The sequence below is a fragment of the Strix aluco genome, chromosome 4 (genome assembly GCF_031877795.1).
Source record: "Strix aluco isolate bStrAlu1 chromosome 4, bStrAlu1.hap1, whole genome shotgun sequence".
Taxonomy (NCBI): Eukaryota; Metazoa; Chordata; class Aves; order Strigiformes; family Strigidae; genus Strix; species Strix aluco.
The window spans coordinates 88,004,975-88,024,726 of NC_133934.1; the positions used below are offsets into that span (position 1 = coordinate 88,004,975).

Below are 19,752 nucleotides of genomic sequence, written 5' to 3' on the forward strand. Positions count from 1 at the left end.
GAAGGGTCCACTGCAGACACAGTACTATGACTGATATTTCCACCCCTGTTCTAGGTCTCTTAGCCCTCCTGCAGAAAGGTCTGTACCTTCTTCCCCCATACAAAAGCAGTTCAGCAGAATGCTCAAAGCAGCCACTCTCTGTATCAAAGAATAATTTTAGTTTAGTACAAAACTTTATTAATACCAATACTGCGAAACTGTAAAAGTGAACATAGAGAATCTGAGCAGGCCTGGAGCCTGTCCCATCCATCAACCTCTGGGACAGCAGCAAGGCTTGCCTTGCAAACAAACTAAAAAAAGCAAAACTTTTCAGTTTAACAGCAGTCTTGAAACCTGGCTCTGACCAGGGGTGTTTGGAAGAAATCCCTCGTTTCTGCTTTACAACACTTTTATCCAACATTCTGAAGCACATAGGCATGGGTGAAAAAAAATTAACTAATCAGTGACAACAAAAAGCCTAGAGCTCTGAAAATAAACTACAGAATCAGTAGGTTCCCAGCACTATACTGCCCTTGCATCCCATGAGGCAGGTAAAGAGCTCTGGCATCATCATGTTCTTTGTGGTCTAGTTAAATAGCTGCAAGCACAGACCTGAGGTCTTGACAGATGCACGTTTTGTGAGAAGCTTACTTATGGGAGAGGCTGGCGTTCCCCAGGCTACCCAAGCCACCTATCACCTCACCCTTGTGAACAGTCTACCTTTGCAGGATGTTAATCCTGTTAGCAAAGGGTTTCTCAGCTCAGTTTGACTAGAACAGGCTGGGGACCCTGTCACAAGCTGCTCTGCAGCAGACTACAGGAGACAGTAACCTCTGACAAGTGATGACAAGCAGATGTGGCAGGCTGGAAGCAGTAGCTTCAGCAGGATCTGAGATCATCTTTGAAGTTTTCCTAGTGCCTCATAAAATGGGTGGTAATTCCACTTGGAGGAAGAATTGAATACTGACACAACTTTCCAGAAGGGGAGGCAAAGAGACTCGGGGAAGCCAGATCAAATCCAGGGAGGAAGGACAAAGTAGAAGTCTAATGCCCTGCACGGCTCATACTGCCCATTGCCAACACTGAATTTGTACCCTGTGATCCAGAAAGGACCAAAATACTAAATCAGTTCTCTAGATCCTTCCCTTTCCGCTTCCTTCCCTGTGATGTAGAATCGTTGCTTTTTGTTCTCATCTCCTCCAGCTCCCAAGACAGTTAAGTTAGCTTTAAGTTTGCTTGTCCCAGGGTTTGACGGCCTCTGCCCTCCAAGTCTGGGCAAACTCCAGTCTCCAATCCTCCGTTCTATCATGGCTTTCAAAAGATGTTCTTGCTTCCTGGTCACCATGTCCTCCCGGCTCCAGATCAGAATATTAAAGCCTGAGAGGAAAAATTAAGCACTGTGCATCAGAAACTCTGCGTCAAAGGCTGTGTCACTTAAATGCCAGAAATTCAAAATTCTTTGTCTGTTCTAAGATATTTCCAAGTTTACAGAGGCTGCAAAGACATTTATTGCAGACGCTATCTCCACACAACCATAGAAATTTGATCTAATGAAGAAACATCATCAAGTCATTCCTAATCTCATCTGTTACAGGTCTAAGACCTAAACCTACAGCCAGCTCCCTTAATCCCATACAGCCTGTGAAAAACAGAGTAATCTTGGCTCTGCAGCCTAGGAAATGAGATAAATGAAACGAAGCCCGGCAGGAAAAGGCTGTGTCCCCGCCCCCGCCATCCTTTTCTGCTGCTGTGACAATGCCGGCAGATGGCAGCAGCTCCCTGCTGCGGGGAGGCTGCTTGCTCCCCCGGACTCCACGCTCCCGGGAGCGTTTCACAGGAGATGACTAGAAACCTGTTCCCTAACTGCAAAGGTGGAACATTGAAAAGAACGTCTCGATCTCCTTTACATATGTAGGAAATATTTATAGAGGGATCTGGGACACCCTCACTCACAAACTGCCTTAGTCTGGAGAAACAAGCCTGCCCTTTTCTGGGACTGGAACCCACCCCTGCCTCATGCCCTGGGTTCTCTTTGCTTACCCATGCCAGAAGCCAGCGTGTCTCCCATGGGGTTAAATTTGTTGAGCTGAAAATGGAAACACAATCAGTCTGTAAGAGCATCACTGGTTATATAACAGTCATAAGAGCACCAGGGCTTATGTAACAGCAACAAACCATCTGGAAACGTTCCCTAAAGAGTATCACAGAAAGAAAACCCACAGATGACCACGGACCAGCCCTGCTCGAGTCACCAGCTTCAGCCAGCAGCCATACCCCCCGAGAGTGCCAGTCTGTCACAAGAGGGGACTCCTTCCTGTTCTAGTCCCTAACCCGTACCTCTCGCCTGCGGCTCAGGCAGCAGGGTCCTTTTAGCTGTAGTGCTCAACTCACCGAGATGATACCGGAAACATTTGGATCATGGAGTTGATAAACCATCTGCCCGGTGTTTCCATCGAAAATGTCAACAGTTCGTAGCTCATTCACTGTGTGCCCTGGGAACTTAGGGTCTGGGTAGCGACCTGCTACAATGAGGTCATAGCGAGGATGCCACGTTGCCTAGTCATGGAGCAGAGCGATGGGGAGTTAAGAGAAAGGAACAGAGCTCATACTGACACGCACCAGACAATCGCCAGCGTGAGCAACGCTTTGTACATCCCACCCCCACAGCCTGAGGAACACAAGTATCCTCAGAACAGCGCTCTGCTGGGAGTCGCAGCAGCGTGAACACCCACCCACCAATGTAGCAGTATCCTGATCAGAAATCAGACCTGCTTCTGATTTACAGCTGGCTGCTAGCACCAGGCATGATACTCCTCTCAGACTGCACTGACTTACCTTAATAGGCGTGAGGTGCTGAAACTGCCGATGGGGATGTGGGATCAGATGCTGTGGCTTGGTCCAGTCTGAAGATGAGTAAACCCTGATTTCACTGTGCTGGTCTGTGCTCAGGAGCTTGGCACTGTCTGTTGGACTGAAGTGAGCTAGGAGAGGGGGACAATAAGGCAAACAAAAGATCACAGTGCTGTGACTGACAAGAAACATAAAAGTCACATTTCTCTGATGGGAAACACATTGCTATTTCTTTAACAGGGGTGTGAATATGGCCATGTGTCCCAACATCAAGACTTTACCTGTCTCAAACAAAGCTCTTACAAACAGTAAACTGAAACCTACAGCACTGGGTTACATAGGGAGAATCACTATTCTCATTTTAGAATCACAGAAAGAGGCACTGCAAAGAAAGGAACTTGCTCCTTCAAATGGAAAGTTAGTGGAAACGTTGGAGATAGACACCTGCAGTTTGGACTTCCATGAACTGGTAAAACTGCACCCCAGAAACAGAGGTTTGAGTCTCACGCTCTGCTTTTGTCACAGGAACTGCCCCAATAAATTCAGTTTTCTAATCTCAGCCACTGCCGATGCTTCCACACTCGCCTCTCGAGGCACAGTGCCACAGTTTGCACAGGAAGCCTATGACTGTGCTGCAGCTGCCCTATCCACCTCCCTGCCGCTGGCCACACGTTCCCAATGCCCTCCTTGCTTTAACACTAGCTACGGCGTGGCTTCGAATCTGAGCAAAAGCTGCCACTGCCACAACAATAACACCTGAGCTGAGTGGGCTCTCTGCAGACATCCGTGCTACAAAATCCTTAACTCACCTGCATTGACAGGCTTGTCATGAGGAAGCACATGAAGAAAATTCGTTTTGTCTTTGATGTTTCTGAGGTCCCAGATTTTGACTGTCTGGTCCACAGACGCCGTGGCCAACAGCCACTCACATCGGGAGTTAAACTCCACGTGAGTCACTTTCTTCCTGTGCAATTTCAGCTTCCAAATCTGCAGCAGAGGAAGCAGAAAATCATACAGAAAAAAAGTAAGGTCTGGAGTAAAGAAATGGACTAATAATCTACTAGTGCACTCTTTAGGTCTCACATTACAGAGTAACAAAACTTCTAAAATACACCAAGAGTTTATCCACTGGAAATAAGAAAGAAGAAGAATGACCTTGAGAACTAACTAATTCTAGGAGAACTCTGATCTGCCAATTTATTACAGCTATGAGAAAGGAAAACACAATCCCTGGTTCCTGGAGGGAAGTATTAGTGGCACTGTACAAAGCAAGACCACATCTGGAATACTTTATGCGGTGCCAGTCTTCCACCTACAGAAAGATTAAAACAAACTGGAACAGGTACAGAAAATGTACTGCTGAGAGAATAATAATAAGGAAGGGCCTGCTTTATGGGAGAAGACCAAAAGAGCTTGCTTCGATTATTTTAGTAAAAAAGGTGAGAGGAGATATAATTGGCTTCTAGAAATACATCAGCAAAGGAAGATGAGGGTAGGAGAAATATTTCAATTAACAAGAATAAATGGATATGAACTGGCCATGAATAAATTTATATCCAAAGTTGAAAGATTATTTCTAATCAAAAGGGTAAAGCTGGCCCATCCTCCCTACAACAATGGTTATCTCCCAAGTGCAGAAAAGACTCACACATTCTTTTGGGAGAAAAAAACGAAAGGAAGCAACTAACCTCGAATAAGCACAAATCATTTGGAGCACTCCTGACTCAGCCTGCTAATTTACACAGCTGCCTCCGGGCACAGCACACTGGGTGGCAAACTCTTACAGATGTCACCCTTACAGGCAGGGGAAGGGGTAATTCTGGTGTGACGGTACAGCAGGTTCTGGAAATCAGGGCCCACTCCAACTATTCTCCAAAACGTTTCCGTACTAGTTCAGCCTCGAAGGCGCAGCCTGCCTCTGCCTGCCCTCTCCTGGCTAACGGCAGTGGTGCAATTTCTATCCCAGCACTGGCTGAACTGTTGTGGACCCTCTCCAAGGCCACGAAAGGGGACACCTCAAAGCAGGATCTCCTAAACAACTCCCATCAGCGTGCTAAGCTTCTGGAAGCGTGAAGGTTGTTGGCAAAGGGTGCTCACATCTTCAGGTTACCCTATAATTACTCTGGCCAGTAGCAAATACTCTTAAGGAAGGGGTAGCACATGACACAGTCCCTGTTTGGGAATTATTACCATTATACTCAACAATGTGAAAATGTCTAATGAACGGCAGAAGCGGAGGCCTTCTCACCACCTAGGCAATGGGCGGACTCCTCTCCTGAGCTGCAAGCTCCTCTTTTCAGGGTCCCTGTAGTATAGGAAAGCACATGAGCCATGAAGATTCCCGCAGAGGAGATGCTGCATGGGGAGCCATACAAACCTCGTCACCAGAAGTGCTGAGCAGGACCACGTTGCCCACATTATCGCCTGTCACCACTGCGCGGCAGCTCGCAGAAACATCAACACTGCAGTACCAGCAACTAGAGGGAAAGAAACAACATCAGTGCTGCCTCCCACTGGCAAGCAAAGGCAGTGGAGCTCTGGTTCGCATCTCACAGAATCATCTAGGTTGGAAAAGACCTTGAAGATCCTCTAGTCCAACCACTAACCTCACACTGACCGTTCCCAACTCCACCCTATCCCTCAGCGCTGGGTCAATCCAACTCTTAAACACCTCAGGGATGGGGACTCCACCACTGCCCTGGGCAGCCCATTCCAATGCCCAACAACCCCTTCTGGAAAGAAATACTTCCTAATATCCAGTCTAAACCTTCCCTGGCACAACTTGAGGCCATTCCCTCTTGTCTTGTCGCTTGTTACTTGGTTAAAGAGACTCATCCCCAGTTCTCTGCAACCTCCTTTCAGGGAGTTGTAGAGGGCGATGAGGTCTCCCCTCAGCCTCCTCTTCTCCAGACTAAACAACCCCAGTTCCCTCAGCCACTCCTCATATGACATGTGCTCCAGACCCTTCACCAGCTTCGTTGCCCTTCTCTGGACACGCTCGAGTCATTCAATGGCCTTTTTGTAGTGAGGGGCCCAAAACTGAACCCAGTCATCGAGGCGTGGCCTCACCAGTGCCGAGTACAGGGGTAAGATCACTTCCCTGTCCCTGCTGGTCACGCTATTTCTGGTACAAGCCAGGATGCCACTGGCCGCCTTGGCCACCTGGGCACACTGCTGGCTCATGTTCACCCAGTTCTCCCTGACAAGGGAGACTGTAACAGACTGTAACAACAATCTCCTGCCTGATGGTGTGGGCCTGAGTATCAGGAAGGGGGACAGCTTCTCAGCAATGCTTTCTGCTGGTGACAATGTGGAATAACTTCCCAGCCATCTGCGGAGTGCTCACTGGATGGGGTGTGACACACTGGGACAGTGGAACAGAAGAGGCCAAAGAGCCACTCGGTGCCTGCATATGGACACACCTTGGGAAAGATCAGAACATCCTTGCGACACTGACAAATGTACAGAAACAGCTTTCAGATTACGTTTGCCACAAAACACTGAAGCAGCAGTAAAGAAAAGACAAAAGCACTGGCCTGGAAAGTCGCACATCAAACTGTCTCAACTTCATGTTCCAGGAAACAAAACTGAATAGAGACTTATCTGATAAAGACGTACGTCTTAACGCCAGCTCTGCTGGGAGGGGAAGGGCAGCGAGGGTAAAGCTGGGGTCCTTTGGGAACTTGTTGGAAAAGCTTCACTTGCAAAGATAAATTATTCTAGAATTCGAGGTCATAGAAATAAGCATGGTGAGCCTGAAGCCTCCAGAAGGGCAGCAGGGTAAACTCAATAACCTGAAACGCAGATTGTGCAGGAATGTTTTGTGGCTTTCCTATGCTACCTGAACTGCTACAGACAAAACAGAACACTGATGACAAGGAAGAGGAGGAAGTGACCCTACTATTCTCACCTCACACTTCATGAAGTGAAAGGCTGTCAATATCTGCCAGACAGGAGATTATGTTACTAGAAGGCAACACCAGAAGATGCAGGCAGCACACTCAGCTATCTAAAAGCCTAAGTAAGTGCCCTGTGGCCACCTGCCTCCCCACCCACCCTGCAGTGCTGGGGTCAGGACCAGGAGCCTGTCTCCAGGCTCCCTCACAGGATCAATTCATAGCAAGAGTCTCCTAACACTGGCAACAGTAAAGATGTTAGAGAGCACAAGAAACAGCACAGCATTAACGCCAAGGAATGGAGAATCAACCTTGCAGTGCTCCCTTCTCACCAAACATTATGGTGCTCATGGCCACAGTCCGGGACATGGGAGATGACCTGCACCGCTCTGCCCTCAAGGTCCTGCAGGCTTAGGGTGCCATCCCCTGATGCCACATAAAGCTTCACTGCCTCATAAGGACTGAACTTGATGTCTCCGAGAGAATCTCCTGGCCCTTTCTGGAATACACACAAAGCCAAGAGGCATCACGGTTAGAGTGGAAGACAAAATCCTAATACAATGCTCACCTCTTGGAACACACTGCCGGTTTCTCTAGGTACAATGCACTGCTTTCTGACAGGGCGTGTACATAAGAACTCTTTTTTCCTTGTTTGTTCCCAATCTCGGCACATAGATTATAAGCATCTAAGTTCAACCCCACCCCTTTGGGTTGCAAGCCTCACCAGCAGCATTGCTGCTTCTGCTATGGGGGTAGCACTCATCTGCAGTGAACTACCCGGCTTAGACCAGGCTTAGGAGATCACAAGCAAAACCAGCATCATTCCATGCAGAAACCACGTAAAATCTCATGACAGCCCTGCACCAAGCTTTTCTTACAGAGACTTCATTCACCAGTTCCCTACAGTCTGCTTCCAGTGCTGTATCTATCTGGTCTTTCTCAAGATACCAGCAGGCAGGATGAGAGCAGTGCAAGGAGAAATCCTACTGCTAACCCCATGGCACAGGAATCTTATGTTCCATGTTACGTTATATTGGTTTTGTTATGTTGTTTTGTCACATCGTTTCCCCCCAGTCCATCTGCTGAGGAAACGTGGAAACCCTACACAAAGAAAAGAAGGATGCTAGCTGGGAGTCCCCAAACTCTCGGATACTCAAGTGCACTCCATCTGCTGCTCATAGAGCAACTACTTAACAAAGTCTCACTGGAAATACCAGCTTTCAGAAGCCAATAAAGAAAAAAAAACAGGCCCACCCGTAGAGGCTGCCTGTCCTCACAGCAGGAATAGGACAGCATGCCCTTTCAAATCCAGGCATCATGGCTGTGACAGGCATCCCACTAGGATACGAGATCCTGATGTCCCAGCCCCAGTCTATCCCTCCCTGCTCACCTGGCCAGTCATCCTAGCACTTGGGTTCACCCTCTGCCCTATTATAAGGCAGCAGCTGGAAACAGCCAATTTGGAAACCAACCACGAGAGCTGCTACCCAGAAAGAATCAGGTGGGGAAAAGTAAGGAGGAGGCCAACCCAAATTCCGTCACTTACCTTTAAGCACTGAACTGAAGTAACTAATTGAAAAGCTCAGGCTTCCTCATGAGTCCACAAAGCAACAGTCTGAGAGGGTGATTCTTAGCGTAGGCAGAGCTGCCTCTAACGATTCATCTCCTCTTTCCACTCATTACTGAAGGAGCCCAGACTCTTTAATTTTGGTATTTTAGATAAGCACCAAAAATTAGGTGGGATGAACTGGCGTAATCCTTGTGATACACACCACTTGAAGTCAGTGGCATTTATGGAGAAGCACTGAGGGGACTATAAATGGTCCTGTAAAAACCATCTGACAACAAGCAGCACTGCTAACAGGTGAAGAGGTTAGAAGGTCCCCAGCTCACAGAGCTATGGGAGGTTTAAAACCAGACAGCTGAGGAAATCCACTGGCACCCCTACACTCTCCCATGTATAACAGCAAGTAAGCAGCATCAAAGAGTCCCTCCCCTTCATGAAGAAAAGCTCTCTCCTACCCACCACCCCATTTCAGAGAAAAATAAAAAAGCAGAGTGAGCCTCCCTGGAAGGTCCCAGAAATTCGGAGGACAAAGGACATGTATGTGGAGAAGAGGAAACCGAGCTCCCACATACTGGAGACAAACATCTCTCTCTCTCTCTCTTTCTCTCTCTCTGTAGCCCTCCTGCCAGCAGGACAAAGAGGCCCAAAGCATTGCTGTTATTTCTTACTCCCAGTCCTCGGTGCTGGTGAAGACCCGGACAGTATTGCCATTAAAATCCTGCAGGATGGTAGTGCCAGCAACTGACGAAGTGTACAGCTGACGAGGGTTAAAAGGGTTAAACTTCAGTCCTGTGATGGCCCCTCCAGCTCCCACCTACAAGGAAGGGGATGAACAAAAGAAAAATCCACTGAGTGATGGGGAAGGAGAAAAGTGTGTTCTGTAAGTCTGCATTCACTGGTATGTCCTGAACAGCAACAGTGAAACACACCACAGCCCTTCAAGGAGGCAAAGACAACCATGTCCTCCCACATGATGGCTGTCCAGACAGCTGCCCTCCCAGAGGACAAATCTGCAACTCCTTCAGTCCCCAGGCAAAGTATTCCCTGGCTGGCTGGCACCACACTATGTACAAAAAGAGAAAGATGACTCTGGAATTTGTGGAGGGTAGACCTCCTCCCAGCGTATACCTACATTAATTTAGAGGGGATAAAAGTTACAGTCTTTTTCTGTAAGCTTCTGCTGAATTCAGAATGGGATTCTGTAAGCTTCTGCTGTATTCAGAATGGGAGCAGCTGAATACAGCAACGAGAGGGCACGCCAGCTATATAAACCACTCATTCTACCTTAGTTTCTCACTTTAGAAAAAGGGACTTTGTTTCTCCCCACTCAAAGATGTTTCCTCATCTGACACAGACTAAAAGGTGAGCAGAGAAAGATAAAACTAAACCAGACAGGCCCTCTCTGCCTACTTGTTTCTGGCATCCCTTTAAGATAACTGTTTTGCCAGTTGCTGTATTATTTTTCCATGAGCACATGCTAAGTACCACTTCATTATGAACTTGACCAACATGCCTCAGTTCTCCCCAGCACTATAGAACAGTCTGGGACTTAGGAAGAGACACGATGTTGCATCTCAGCCCTGCCCCATTTAGCTAGCTACTCTGCAACCCAAGACCCTTAAGTGCTTCTCACAACAGACCTCAGTTTTGATGTGCAGTATTCGGTGGTGCTCCAGTTTTCCCTCCCACCCATTCCACGCACCCAGAGGCTTACCCCTTTTATGAAGTAGGTTTTACTAAGTACTTCATAGTCCCAAAGGATGATGTCTCCACCTTTGGAACCGACAGCTACAGTACTGGGGTGTGTCGGGTGCCATTCCAGGCATGTCACTCTCCTGTCAAAGGGACTTGCTATTCGAAAGATGCGGTATGAGGCAAGAGAATGCAGAAAGGGCACCTGCAGGCACTGTTGAAAAGATAAAGAGAATTATGACTTTTGCAAGGATGCCCCGAGGTTCTCTGAATGAGGGGTGCTACCAATTTCTAATTGCCGTCAGCATTAGTACATTCACACAAAATTCTAAGCTTCCCTGTAGAATGAAGAGAACATGCTGTCCCCAAGGGAAGGCCTGTTACCACACAAACTCACATCAGCCACAGCACTCAGAAAGCAACAGAGGACTGAGATACCACACTTCAAATGATGTACGGGGAGCTGAGCCTCGTGGGCTGAGCTAGAAAGGCTGCGTAATTCACAGGGGAGAAGAACATGCTGCCACCCCAGTAAAAGTCACTTATGGCTATCTATGTCTTTACTGAACATCCCAAAATGCTACACATCATCCAGAGATACAACATTACAGTCCTCCATCCAAACTGCCTGCAGCTCAGCTACGTGGCACAGGAGTGAACAGAACACTTGAAACAGGGAATGAGAAACCATGGCACGACTGTAAGGGTTATTCAGCTAAGAAATAGATACTGCTTAGGCGAGCTTGGCGATTTCTTTATCATTTGAATACTTAAAACAGATAAATAACCTGGAACATAAGGCTAGCCCAGGTGCTTCCCACCTACGGAAGTTACAGAAAAAGTTAATTTTCAAATGAAAGAAGGACTATGGCTCTGAAAAATAGTAAAGCATTATGGACTTGATGGAATACGTCTGTGAAGAGGAAAAATCAACACTAAATCTGACATGATTAGCAAAGTAGAGCGGATACAAGAACCAGTATGACAAAACAGTCAGATCAGCATGAAAAAGTAGCACTGTGCAACGATTCAATTGGTAGAGTGGGTAAGTCTAAATACAATTTAAGGAAGCACAGAATTAACAGAGGATAAAATGTAGAGCGACAGGGTCGGGTCAACTGAAAGGGAAAGCCATCTCTGCTCTTGCATTTTACAGGATTAAGAAACATAAGGGTGTGCCAGACTTGGAGCCACAAACCGAGTATGTGAGGAACTTTAAGCCCCTTTAAAGTTTCCCTGCTCATGTTGAAGACGTTTTTATGTAGGGAGCTGAGATGTCCCCCAGGTCATGAAGGAGAAACTCCTCACCTGCCTGAGCTGTGCCCGAATGAAGCCTCCCAGCATGTTCTGGTAGACATAATGAACAATGCTGCGCTGCCGCTCCGGCTGATGGAAAAGCACTCTGTTGTTTCTCACCACAGACCCACCTCTGCTCCAACCTGCCAGAGAGGAGAAGAGTAAAACTTACAGAGAGCCAGCACCCATCACGCTCATTCACTAAACACCACGGGAAGACGCCTGCATTTGCTGCTACATCCATGAAAAGATTTAGCCACAAGACAAAAAGTCTCTAAATGATTCTTACATGTCTAAGGTGCAGCAGCCTCTGCAATTATGGAATTCGGTGCTTCCCATAGCCTGCCAGAGCTTTGTGTATGTTTCCTCTTGTTAAACCTTCCTTCTCCTTGCCTAAGATTTATCAAAAAGACTACAGGAGAGGACTAAAGCAATGCCACGGGTGGTGCATCTCTTGGACCATTTACAGTTTGAATGGATCATACCCAAAATACAATGATGCTATCCAGAGCCCCAACAACTTGGAAATACGCCATGGGAGGCGGTAAGCCCCTGGGTACAGCAAAGGGAAGGTCAGACATGTGACCAGCAGAAGCGTTAACACCTGAAAATTCCCCAAGCATAGCAACATGAGTTCCCACACAGTTCCTGAAATGCCCGCTTGTGAATCAGAATTTTCGATCTGCTTGTGCTGTAGCCCGTACAGTCTACGTCCAGCACTGCGAGTTTTGTTTTTGATAATAGACTTGCTGACGCCTCATCGCCTGAAAACCTTTCTGTTTGGAGTAATTTTTGCTGAGAGTACAGCATGCTTCCACATTTTGTTCATGTTCCAAGTTTTTATCTTCAGGGACCTTTACATAAAAACCGGATCTGTTCAGCCCCATGTCTGTGATCTAATCATGCCCACGGCAATGCTCTGTAACACCCCAGGGGATCCAGACGTCAAATGCACTTCTTAAGAAGCAAAAATGCTATTTTCATTCAAGGATATTTATTAAAAAAAAAAAAAAAACAGAAGACCAAAAACACAGGGATCATTCTGTATGATTAGAACCTAAACTAAATCTTTCTTTAATGCAATGCTGGAGCCTAGAAATGCACAGGTATGAGACTAAACATGCCAACATAGTGCCAACGCTTGTCACACCTGTTGAAATAGTATAGAAGTATTTATATTCTAATTATTTTTTTTCTCAGAAGAATTAGCATCCACAGTTCCTTCTTTAGAGGTGGCGGAAATGGAGGTATTTTTTCCAAATTCCATTGTATTATGAATGATAATTTATTAAGAAACAAACTTCAGGCCTTTGCAGAATCTGCTGGAAGAAACCCTTTAAAAGGTGTTTCAATAGCAAGAAACTGAACCGGACTCCCATCCTCAGGAGAAAAAATAGTTTTTTCCAAAACACATAAAAATCAAAACTGGAACGCAGAATGGAAAAGCTCAGATACAAAGGTCTTCACCTTTTTAAAAAAGGTTTATGGGAAAAATATGATTGGCCTCTTTTTTCCAAAGTACTAGCTACATCCAATTCCCTCTAAATCTTACAGAAACTGCATAAAAATCAGGCCAAGAAGTTTCAATGAAAATCATGTAGCTAAATTAACTACAGAAGATGCTTTAACTATCCACAGCTATACACAGAACTTCTTCCAAACAGAGTATTTTGCCTCCACATCCACTATTCACATTGTCAGCTGCTTCAAGTTTGGAATTATACACCAGACAACGGAAATGTACAAAATCGTAGAACTTCTGTTATCTCTCATTGTTGAAAAATGCTTCAGCAATTTCTGGATCCTTAAAGCCAAATTTGTACGGGAAGCATGTACTATTTCCACACAAGACAGTAACTCTAGTGATCTCCTAAACAAACGATGGAATTAAAAGTTTTATCTGAGAAAAGGAAGCTGAGGGGGAGACCCTATTGCTCTCTACAACTACTTGAAAGGAGCTTGTAGTGAGGTGGGTGTTGGTCTCTTTTCCCAAGTAACAAGCGATAGGACAAGAGGAAATGGCCTCAAATTGCGCGAGGGGAGGTTTAGATTGGATATTAGGAAAAATCTCTTCACCAAAAGGGTTGTCAAGCACTGGAACAGGCTGCCCAGGGAAGTGGTTGAGTCCCCATCCCTGGGGGTATTTACAAGGTGTGTAGATGTGGCACTCAGGGACATGGTTTAGTGGTGGACTTGGCAGCGCTAGGTTAACAGTTGGACTATTAACGATTCTATGATTCTATGAAAATAGTCCTTGCTACTGAAGTCTACACAACTTTCCTGATAATGCAAAGCATTAACCTTTCCAGTATCTTGGAACTTAATCACCTCTCCTCATTATATCAAAAATCTTTGATTTTTTTTTAAAGTTACATACTAAAGGAAAAAAAAAATGCACAAGGAGAAGTGATTAGTAGAAATTCTGTCCAGCCTAATCTAAACATAGAAAGTATTCCTACTTACTGGAGCAAAAGTTAGCATATGCAAAGAATTGGGTGGAAATGCCAGTTTAGACTGGATGCTGTAGGATATCAACCTTACAACTATGAAACTGCATTACAAATTGCATGGGGGAAAGAATAATGTATTATCAAGATCAGTCTGTCCTACAATAAAGCAGACGTCTGGTAATTCAGGAATTCCACAGAACTTAACAACCCTCAAATAAGCTGTGACAGCATCTTCAGTGAGTAGGCTTCTACCAAAGGGTACGGAGTCTCAAAAATTAAACACGCATGTATGAGTGCACTCACACACACTCACTAGACAGATAACCTGAGGATGTACTTCCCCAATACTTGTCTGTGTATCACTTTGATATATAAGCCTATCTGAACACTCATGTCTGAACACGCTTCTTGGCATTCTGCCTCTTCAACTAGTCGATGCCTGTCATTTAGGGTAAATCTGTTTGGAAGAAACAGTAAGGATCTGAGGAAATGTTACCGATTTTCTCTGGGGATTTGGATGTTTTTCTCAAAAACAACCTCTTTGCTAGTGGCTCATTCCCTAGTTCCTTGTAGTCCGGTTTCCTCTTCCCAGCTGATTTTGTCTCTTCCGACAAATACTCATGTGCCCTCTCATGCTTCTTGTCCTTTGGCTGGTTCACTGGAGCCATTCTGTCTGACCACTAAAAGCAAACAAAGCATGGAAGGTAAGACCGTCATACACTTTTAACTAGAGGACAGAGAGGAAAACTGGAATGAAACATATCCCAGCGGTCTGAAAGTAGTGATTATACCTGTACCCTCTTTCATCAGCATGACAGTAGCTTTTTGTTGTGCTCTGCTGGAGAGGGGAACAGGTTCAATAAACTCTTCTTTGTTCACATATGAAAATGAACGTATCCTAAAGCATTAGAATATGTTTTGACAGATGTGCTTCTACCGAACTTTTAAGCTTAAAACCCACAGATCTGCATAAAGTACATCTGTGAAACCACATAATACCCTAACTGTTTCTCTAGTAGCTCACACTGAGCTCTTTAGATTCAGCTAAGAAAAAGGTCAGAGCTTTTATGACGATGGCCGGGGCCCACCGGTCTTCTCCCAAACGTGTTCAGAAGGTACTTCCTATGTAACGGCCACTTTTTTTCCTCACAACACCACCTGGTACTTGGAGTGGGCTCCTCCACGGGCTGGCAACCACACCTGAACTGCTCGGCGCGGGCCTCCCCCCGCCTCCCTCGGGGCTGACAGGCCGTGGTCACACGCTGCTCGCAGTCGCAGAAAAGATCCTCCGCCACAGCGTCCCACAGGCTCAGCCCCTGCTAGCGCGAAACTTATTTACAATTCGCGGATGGCTGTCACGGAGAGATCTGCCCGTGTTAAATATAGCTCGGCACACACCGCGCCAGCTTCCCCAAATAGCGTCCCCCCCGCGCCCCCGGGCCTCACCCGGCTGTCCCGCGGGGCCGCCCCTCAGCGCCGCGGCCCGGCTGCCCCGCGGCCTGGGCGGGAAGGGCCGTCCCGCTCTCACCTGCGCTCCGGCGGCCTCCGCTCCCCCGGCGCGGCCGAGGACGGCGGGCGGCAGCCGGCCCCTCCCCCGCGGTTTCATAACCGGGGCGGCAAGCGGCGGGTGCTCCCCGCCCCGGGGCGCAGGCCTGCCCGGCCCCCGCCGACCCTCCGCCGTTGAGGGGCAGCGGCCCAGGCGGCGGGGGGAGGCCGGGGAGGGCCCGTCCTCACCCCCGGGGGCGGGAGGCGGCGGCGAGGCCCGCGCTGCGCCCCTGGCCTGGCCCGAAACACGCAGAATCCGTGAGGGGTCCTTCGGCAGCTGATCGTCGTTATTCTTTTTGGTGCAGCACTTAGAGCCTTTTAGTAGTTTCCCGAGCACCAAATTGGCATGTTACAGCTGCACAGTAAGGGCCCAAAACACTGAACAGCAACCCCAAAAAAAGGACACGTTTCAAAACACAACTTCCACAAGAAGACGCACCTGGTGTTGGAACTCAACAGAAAAAAAAAAAAAAAAGCACTTTAAAAGCAGATAAAAAAAGTCACGGCAAGATCAGCTCAGAGACTACCAGCTCTTACATGACGAAGCGCACAAGAATGGGGAAGGAAGAGCCCTACCAAGGCAGCTGGAGGTACCAGCACTTCCCCCTCCACCTGCGAGGGAGGCTGCTGCCTGCCGGCCGCGCTGCGCTGCGGGGGCACCTCCGCTCCGCAGCCACAGGGCCCCCTGCTTCAGGCCTACCAGTAACTATGAAGAGTAATTAAGGTCTAGTCATCCACACAGCTGGCTATGAACATCGGTCCCAAAATATCTGTACATAACCACTCCTCGAATTGTGGGGCTTCAGGGGTTGGTTCTGGGTGTTGGGGTGGGGGTTTTTTGCACTTATAACCATAGTTACCTATGCGTTTTCTCACATATTAGGAAATGCATAGAAAAACTACTAGAAAAACAACAGAAACCCAGCCTCTATGCTTTCCTCCTGAACTGTAACAACACAGTAGTAGTTGCTACCATCCTCAGAATATCAGAATGACATACACAAAAAATTATAACCACCGACAGACAACACAGTCTGGTTTTGAACACATACGTCAACCCAATTAGCAAATCTTCAAGTCTTATCAAGCACTTCTGTAATACACAACTGTACCCACTGGCAAAAAATAGCAAGAGGAATAAATGAACGTAGCACTTCACTTCTTCCCTCTGAAGCCTCGAAGGCTTGATTTCCAGGAAGGGAAACTACTACAGAAAAAGATCCTTTTTATCCCGACAGTGAACAACGGTTTCATCTATAGGTCTGCAGAAGTCATCATCATTGGAAACAGAATCTATGGAGTTCATCAGGATCACCAACAAAACACCAGTTACATAAATCTTAATATCTTTTGGTCTTCATATCCTTTAAAAGGGGTACATTTCAAAATTTGTAACTGAAAAAAGGGGTCCAGATACCAACCTACTTAAAGCAGACTGAAAGACTTGTATTGATTTCAATGTTCTATCTATTAATCCCAAAGAAAACTCTGACACTGTCACCCACATTATCTCCAGCAAAGGTGTGCGCTTCCTGCCCCTGCTCCATTTGTCTCCCAGCAGTAGTGTCCCTGTGCAGAGCACACACCCAGTAACCTACGCATTTCCCTCTTGGAGATATCACAGTTAGCATTTTTTAGAATGGAATGGAATGGAATGGGCTATTTCAGCTGGAAGGGACCCACAATGATCATCTCGTCCAACTGCCTGACCAATTCAGGACTGATCAAAAGTCAAAGCATGTTATTAACGGCATTGTCCAAATGCCTCTTAAACACAGACAGGCTTGGGGCATCGACCACCTCTCTAGGAAGCCTGTTCCAGTGTTTGACCACCCTCTCGGTAAAGAAATGCTTCCTCATGTCCAGTCCAAACCTCCCCTGGCGCAGCTTTGAACCATTCCCACACGTCCTGGCACTGGATCCCAGGAGAAGAGCTCAGCACCTCCCTCCCCACTTCCCCTCTTCAGGAAGCTGTAGAGAGCAATGAGATCGGCCCTCAGACTCCTTTTCTCCCAAACTCTAGACACATTGGAGGACCTTAACATCCTTCTTAAATTGTGGGGCCCAAAACTGCACACAGTACTCGAGGTGAAGCTGCACCGCTGCAAATACAGCATGCTAAGTAATTTCATCAATTACTAACACCAAATTTGCTTTCTCTCTAGAGAATCACCAGGTATTTTTGTCATTATTATTCACTAAGGACAAGCATAGCAGATAGCACACAAATCACGCACAGAAGAAATGCCACTGGCCCAGGGTGACACAGCTCAGTGTCTGTACAGTGTCAGTACACTGAGCTGTCCTTATGGTGCTCTGAGCAAGCCAGAGAAAGACTAATTTGAGAAAACATTCTTATGTGTATTTATAGTCTCACACTCTTCAAACTACAGTATGCAGCGAAGTCAGAGGAGTATAATTATGTGTGGGCAGGATATTAGGCTTATTTTTATGATGCCTTTTGTCTGACATACAATTATGTTGAGGCTCTGTCTTAGTTATGGGACGTGGTTCTCTACCACAGAATAAAGCTGTCTTGTCACTGGGTCTGGTAAAGCTATATTGTGACTAAGATGATCAACTTCATGCTATTTGTAATACCATTAGGTATTCTGCCTCTTCGTTGCCAGGATCTTTGTCCAAAGCATGAATATTTTTGGCTACTTTAGTCTGACTACTAATGTGAAAAGTACCATTAGCAAGTAGAGTTTGGCATGCATATGAAAACGAGCCTATATGCCACTAAAAAGTAGGAAAAATATATAATCCTAATGAGATAAAAGAGTAAATATCGTGCTATCTGACCTCCTTCTATCCCATGACCACTAATAAGCTGCCCTGCACCAGGAAAACAAACAAAACTATCACTATTGTAATGACCTCATTTACCTTACACTTTCCCTAAGCCATTCCAGCCTCAGAGGGAAGAACTGCAGCAGCCATGCTACGTAGTACCCTCGCCTTGTGATCGATACTGGGGGTAAGGTCCCAGATGGAAAGCATCTATCTCAGACACTCAGCACGTGGGCTACCGATACCAAAATCGGCATGAAAACATAACATAGAGCAAATGCTGGATATAGAATATTAACGTATGACAGATGTTTGCCTTTTCCGTACTCCATTAATGTACATTAATTTGATCATGGAAGTAAAATCTCAGAACAGAACTGAATTAGGGAGTATCTATGCCAAAGAGTTGGGTTTGGTTTTGTTTCAGTAAAATACAAAGTTGATCCTTATACTCTCAACTGTGATTAACTTTGAGGACCAGATAAGCATCTTGTATCACTTTTTGAAAGGATGCTCATGGTCACACCACACCCACTGACCTGTCATGGGCACCCACCTTCCCGGGACCCCACACAGGTAAAAGTGAACAGAGGATTGGCCCCAAAACAAATTAAGTGGGATGGTTTCTAATGTCCGCTTTCCACCACAGCAACTCATTGCATCTAAAGGGCATCCCTACAGTTATTTTTCTGGCTCCTGTGAAACCTGGGGCCGTTGTAAAGAGAGAGAAAACATCCCAGTACTGCTCCAGAGAGCACAGATTTACGGCACGCTCTTTCCTCTTCCTCCTGCAAGGCTCTCAGTCTTTTCCTTTCTCCACCAATTGAATAAACATCACTGCAAACCCACAGCTGGTCCTTGGAGTTGTGTCCCAAGTCACTTGGAAGCAGTCAAGAGGAGACGGGCCAGCAAGGCCTCCTAACGCTCCTCCGGCAAGCCCTGTCCCAGCGTCACGGGGAATCACACCCGGGGCCTGGCGTTCCAAACGGAAACTCTGGCGGGCAAATTCCCTGGCATTTAGGAAAAGCTGGTTTCAACCGAGAGGCTCAGAGGGCTTAAAGATGAGCTCAGGATGATTCGAATAGAGGTTTTCAGAGGAGAGGGCGAGCGACCGAACAGAGTTAGCATGATCGGGCCGAACGAGAAAGAAGGATGCCAAGCCGAACCCAGGCGAAGCGGCTGTGGGACCCCGGGCATGACCTACACCACGCTCAAAAGCCAGGGCACAGCTCTCTGCTCGGGTGGGAGCAGGGCTCGGGAACCTGCTGGGCCTCCTGCTCCAGCACGCCAGGCTGGCTCCGGGCCCTGCGGGTCAGCACGCAAAGTAACTAAATAACTAAAAACTCACTAAAGCCCCAAATCCAGTGGGCAAAGCAGAAAAGAGCCCAATTCCTCCGGGTTGGGCCGAGCGCGGCCCCGGGTGGGTAACTGCTCACAGGGCCGCCTCCCTCCCCCCTCCCGGCGCCCGCCATGACGGGGGGCGACCGGCCGGGTCGGGCCGGCCTCCCCCGGGGAGCGGGCAGCCCCCAGCCCCCTCCAGGCCCTCCCCGTGGAGGGGGACCCGCGGCGGGAGCCGGCGCTGCCCCCCCAGTTCCCCCCCCCCGGCCCCACCTGCCTGCGGCGGCCTCCCGTTAATTGGATCAGGAGCCCGGCGGAGGGGGCGGGGAGGCGGGAGTCTCGCCGG

The 19,752-nt window shown here is 47.3% G+C and overlaps 1 protein-coding gene across 1 annotated transcript; it reads right to left on the reverse strand.

Annotated features, from left to right (window-relative positions):
* Window positions 1-151: 151 nt before the first annotated feature.
* On the reverse strand, window positions 152-15,404 carry DDB2 (damage specific DNA binding protein 2). The gene is given in 12 exon segments (XM_074824025.1): window positions 152-1,194; window positions 1,196-1,356; window positions 2,020-2,065; window positions 2,371-2,535; window positions 2,815-2,960; window positions 3,639-3,816; window positions 5,207-5,306; window positions 8,961-9,106; window positions 10,007-10,198; window positions 11,293-11,423; window positions 14,227-14,410; window positions 15,259-15,404. Coding segments are annotated over 12 exon segments (1,617 nt in total). The 5' UTR covers window positions 15,337-15,404; the 3' UTR covers window positions 152-1,104.
* Between the last annotated feature and the right edge of the window lie 4,348 nt (window positions 15,405-19,752).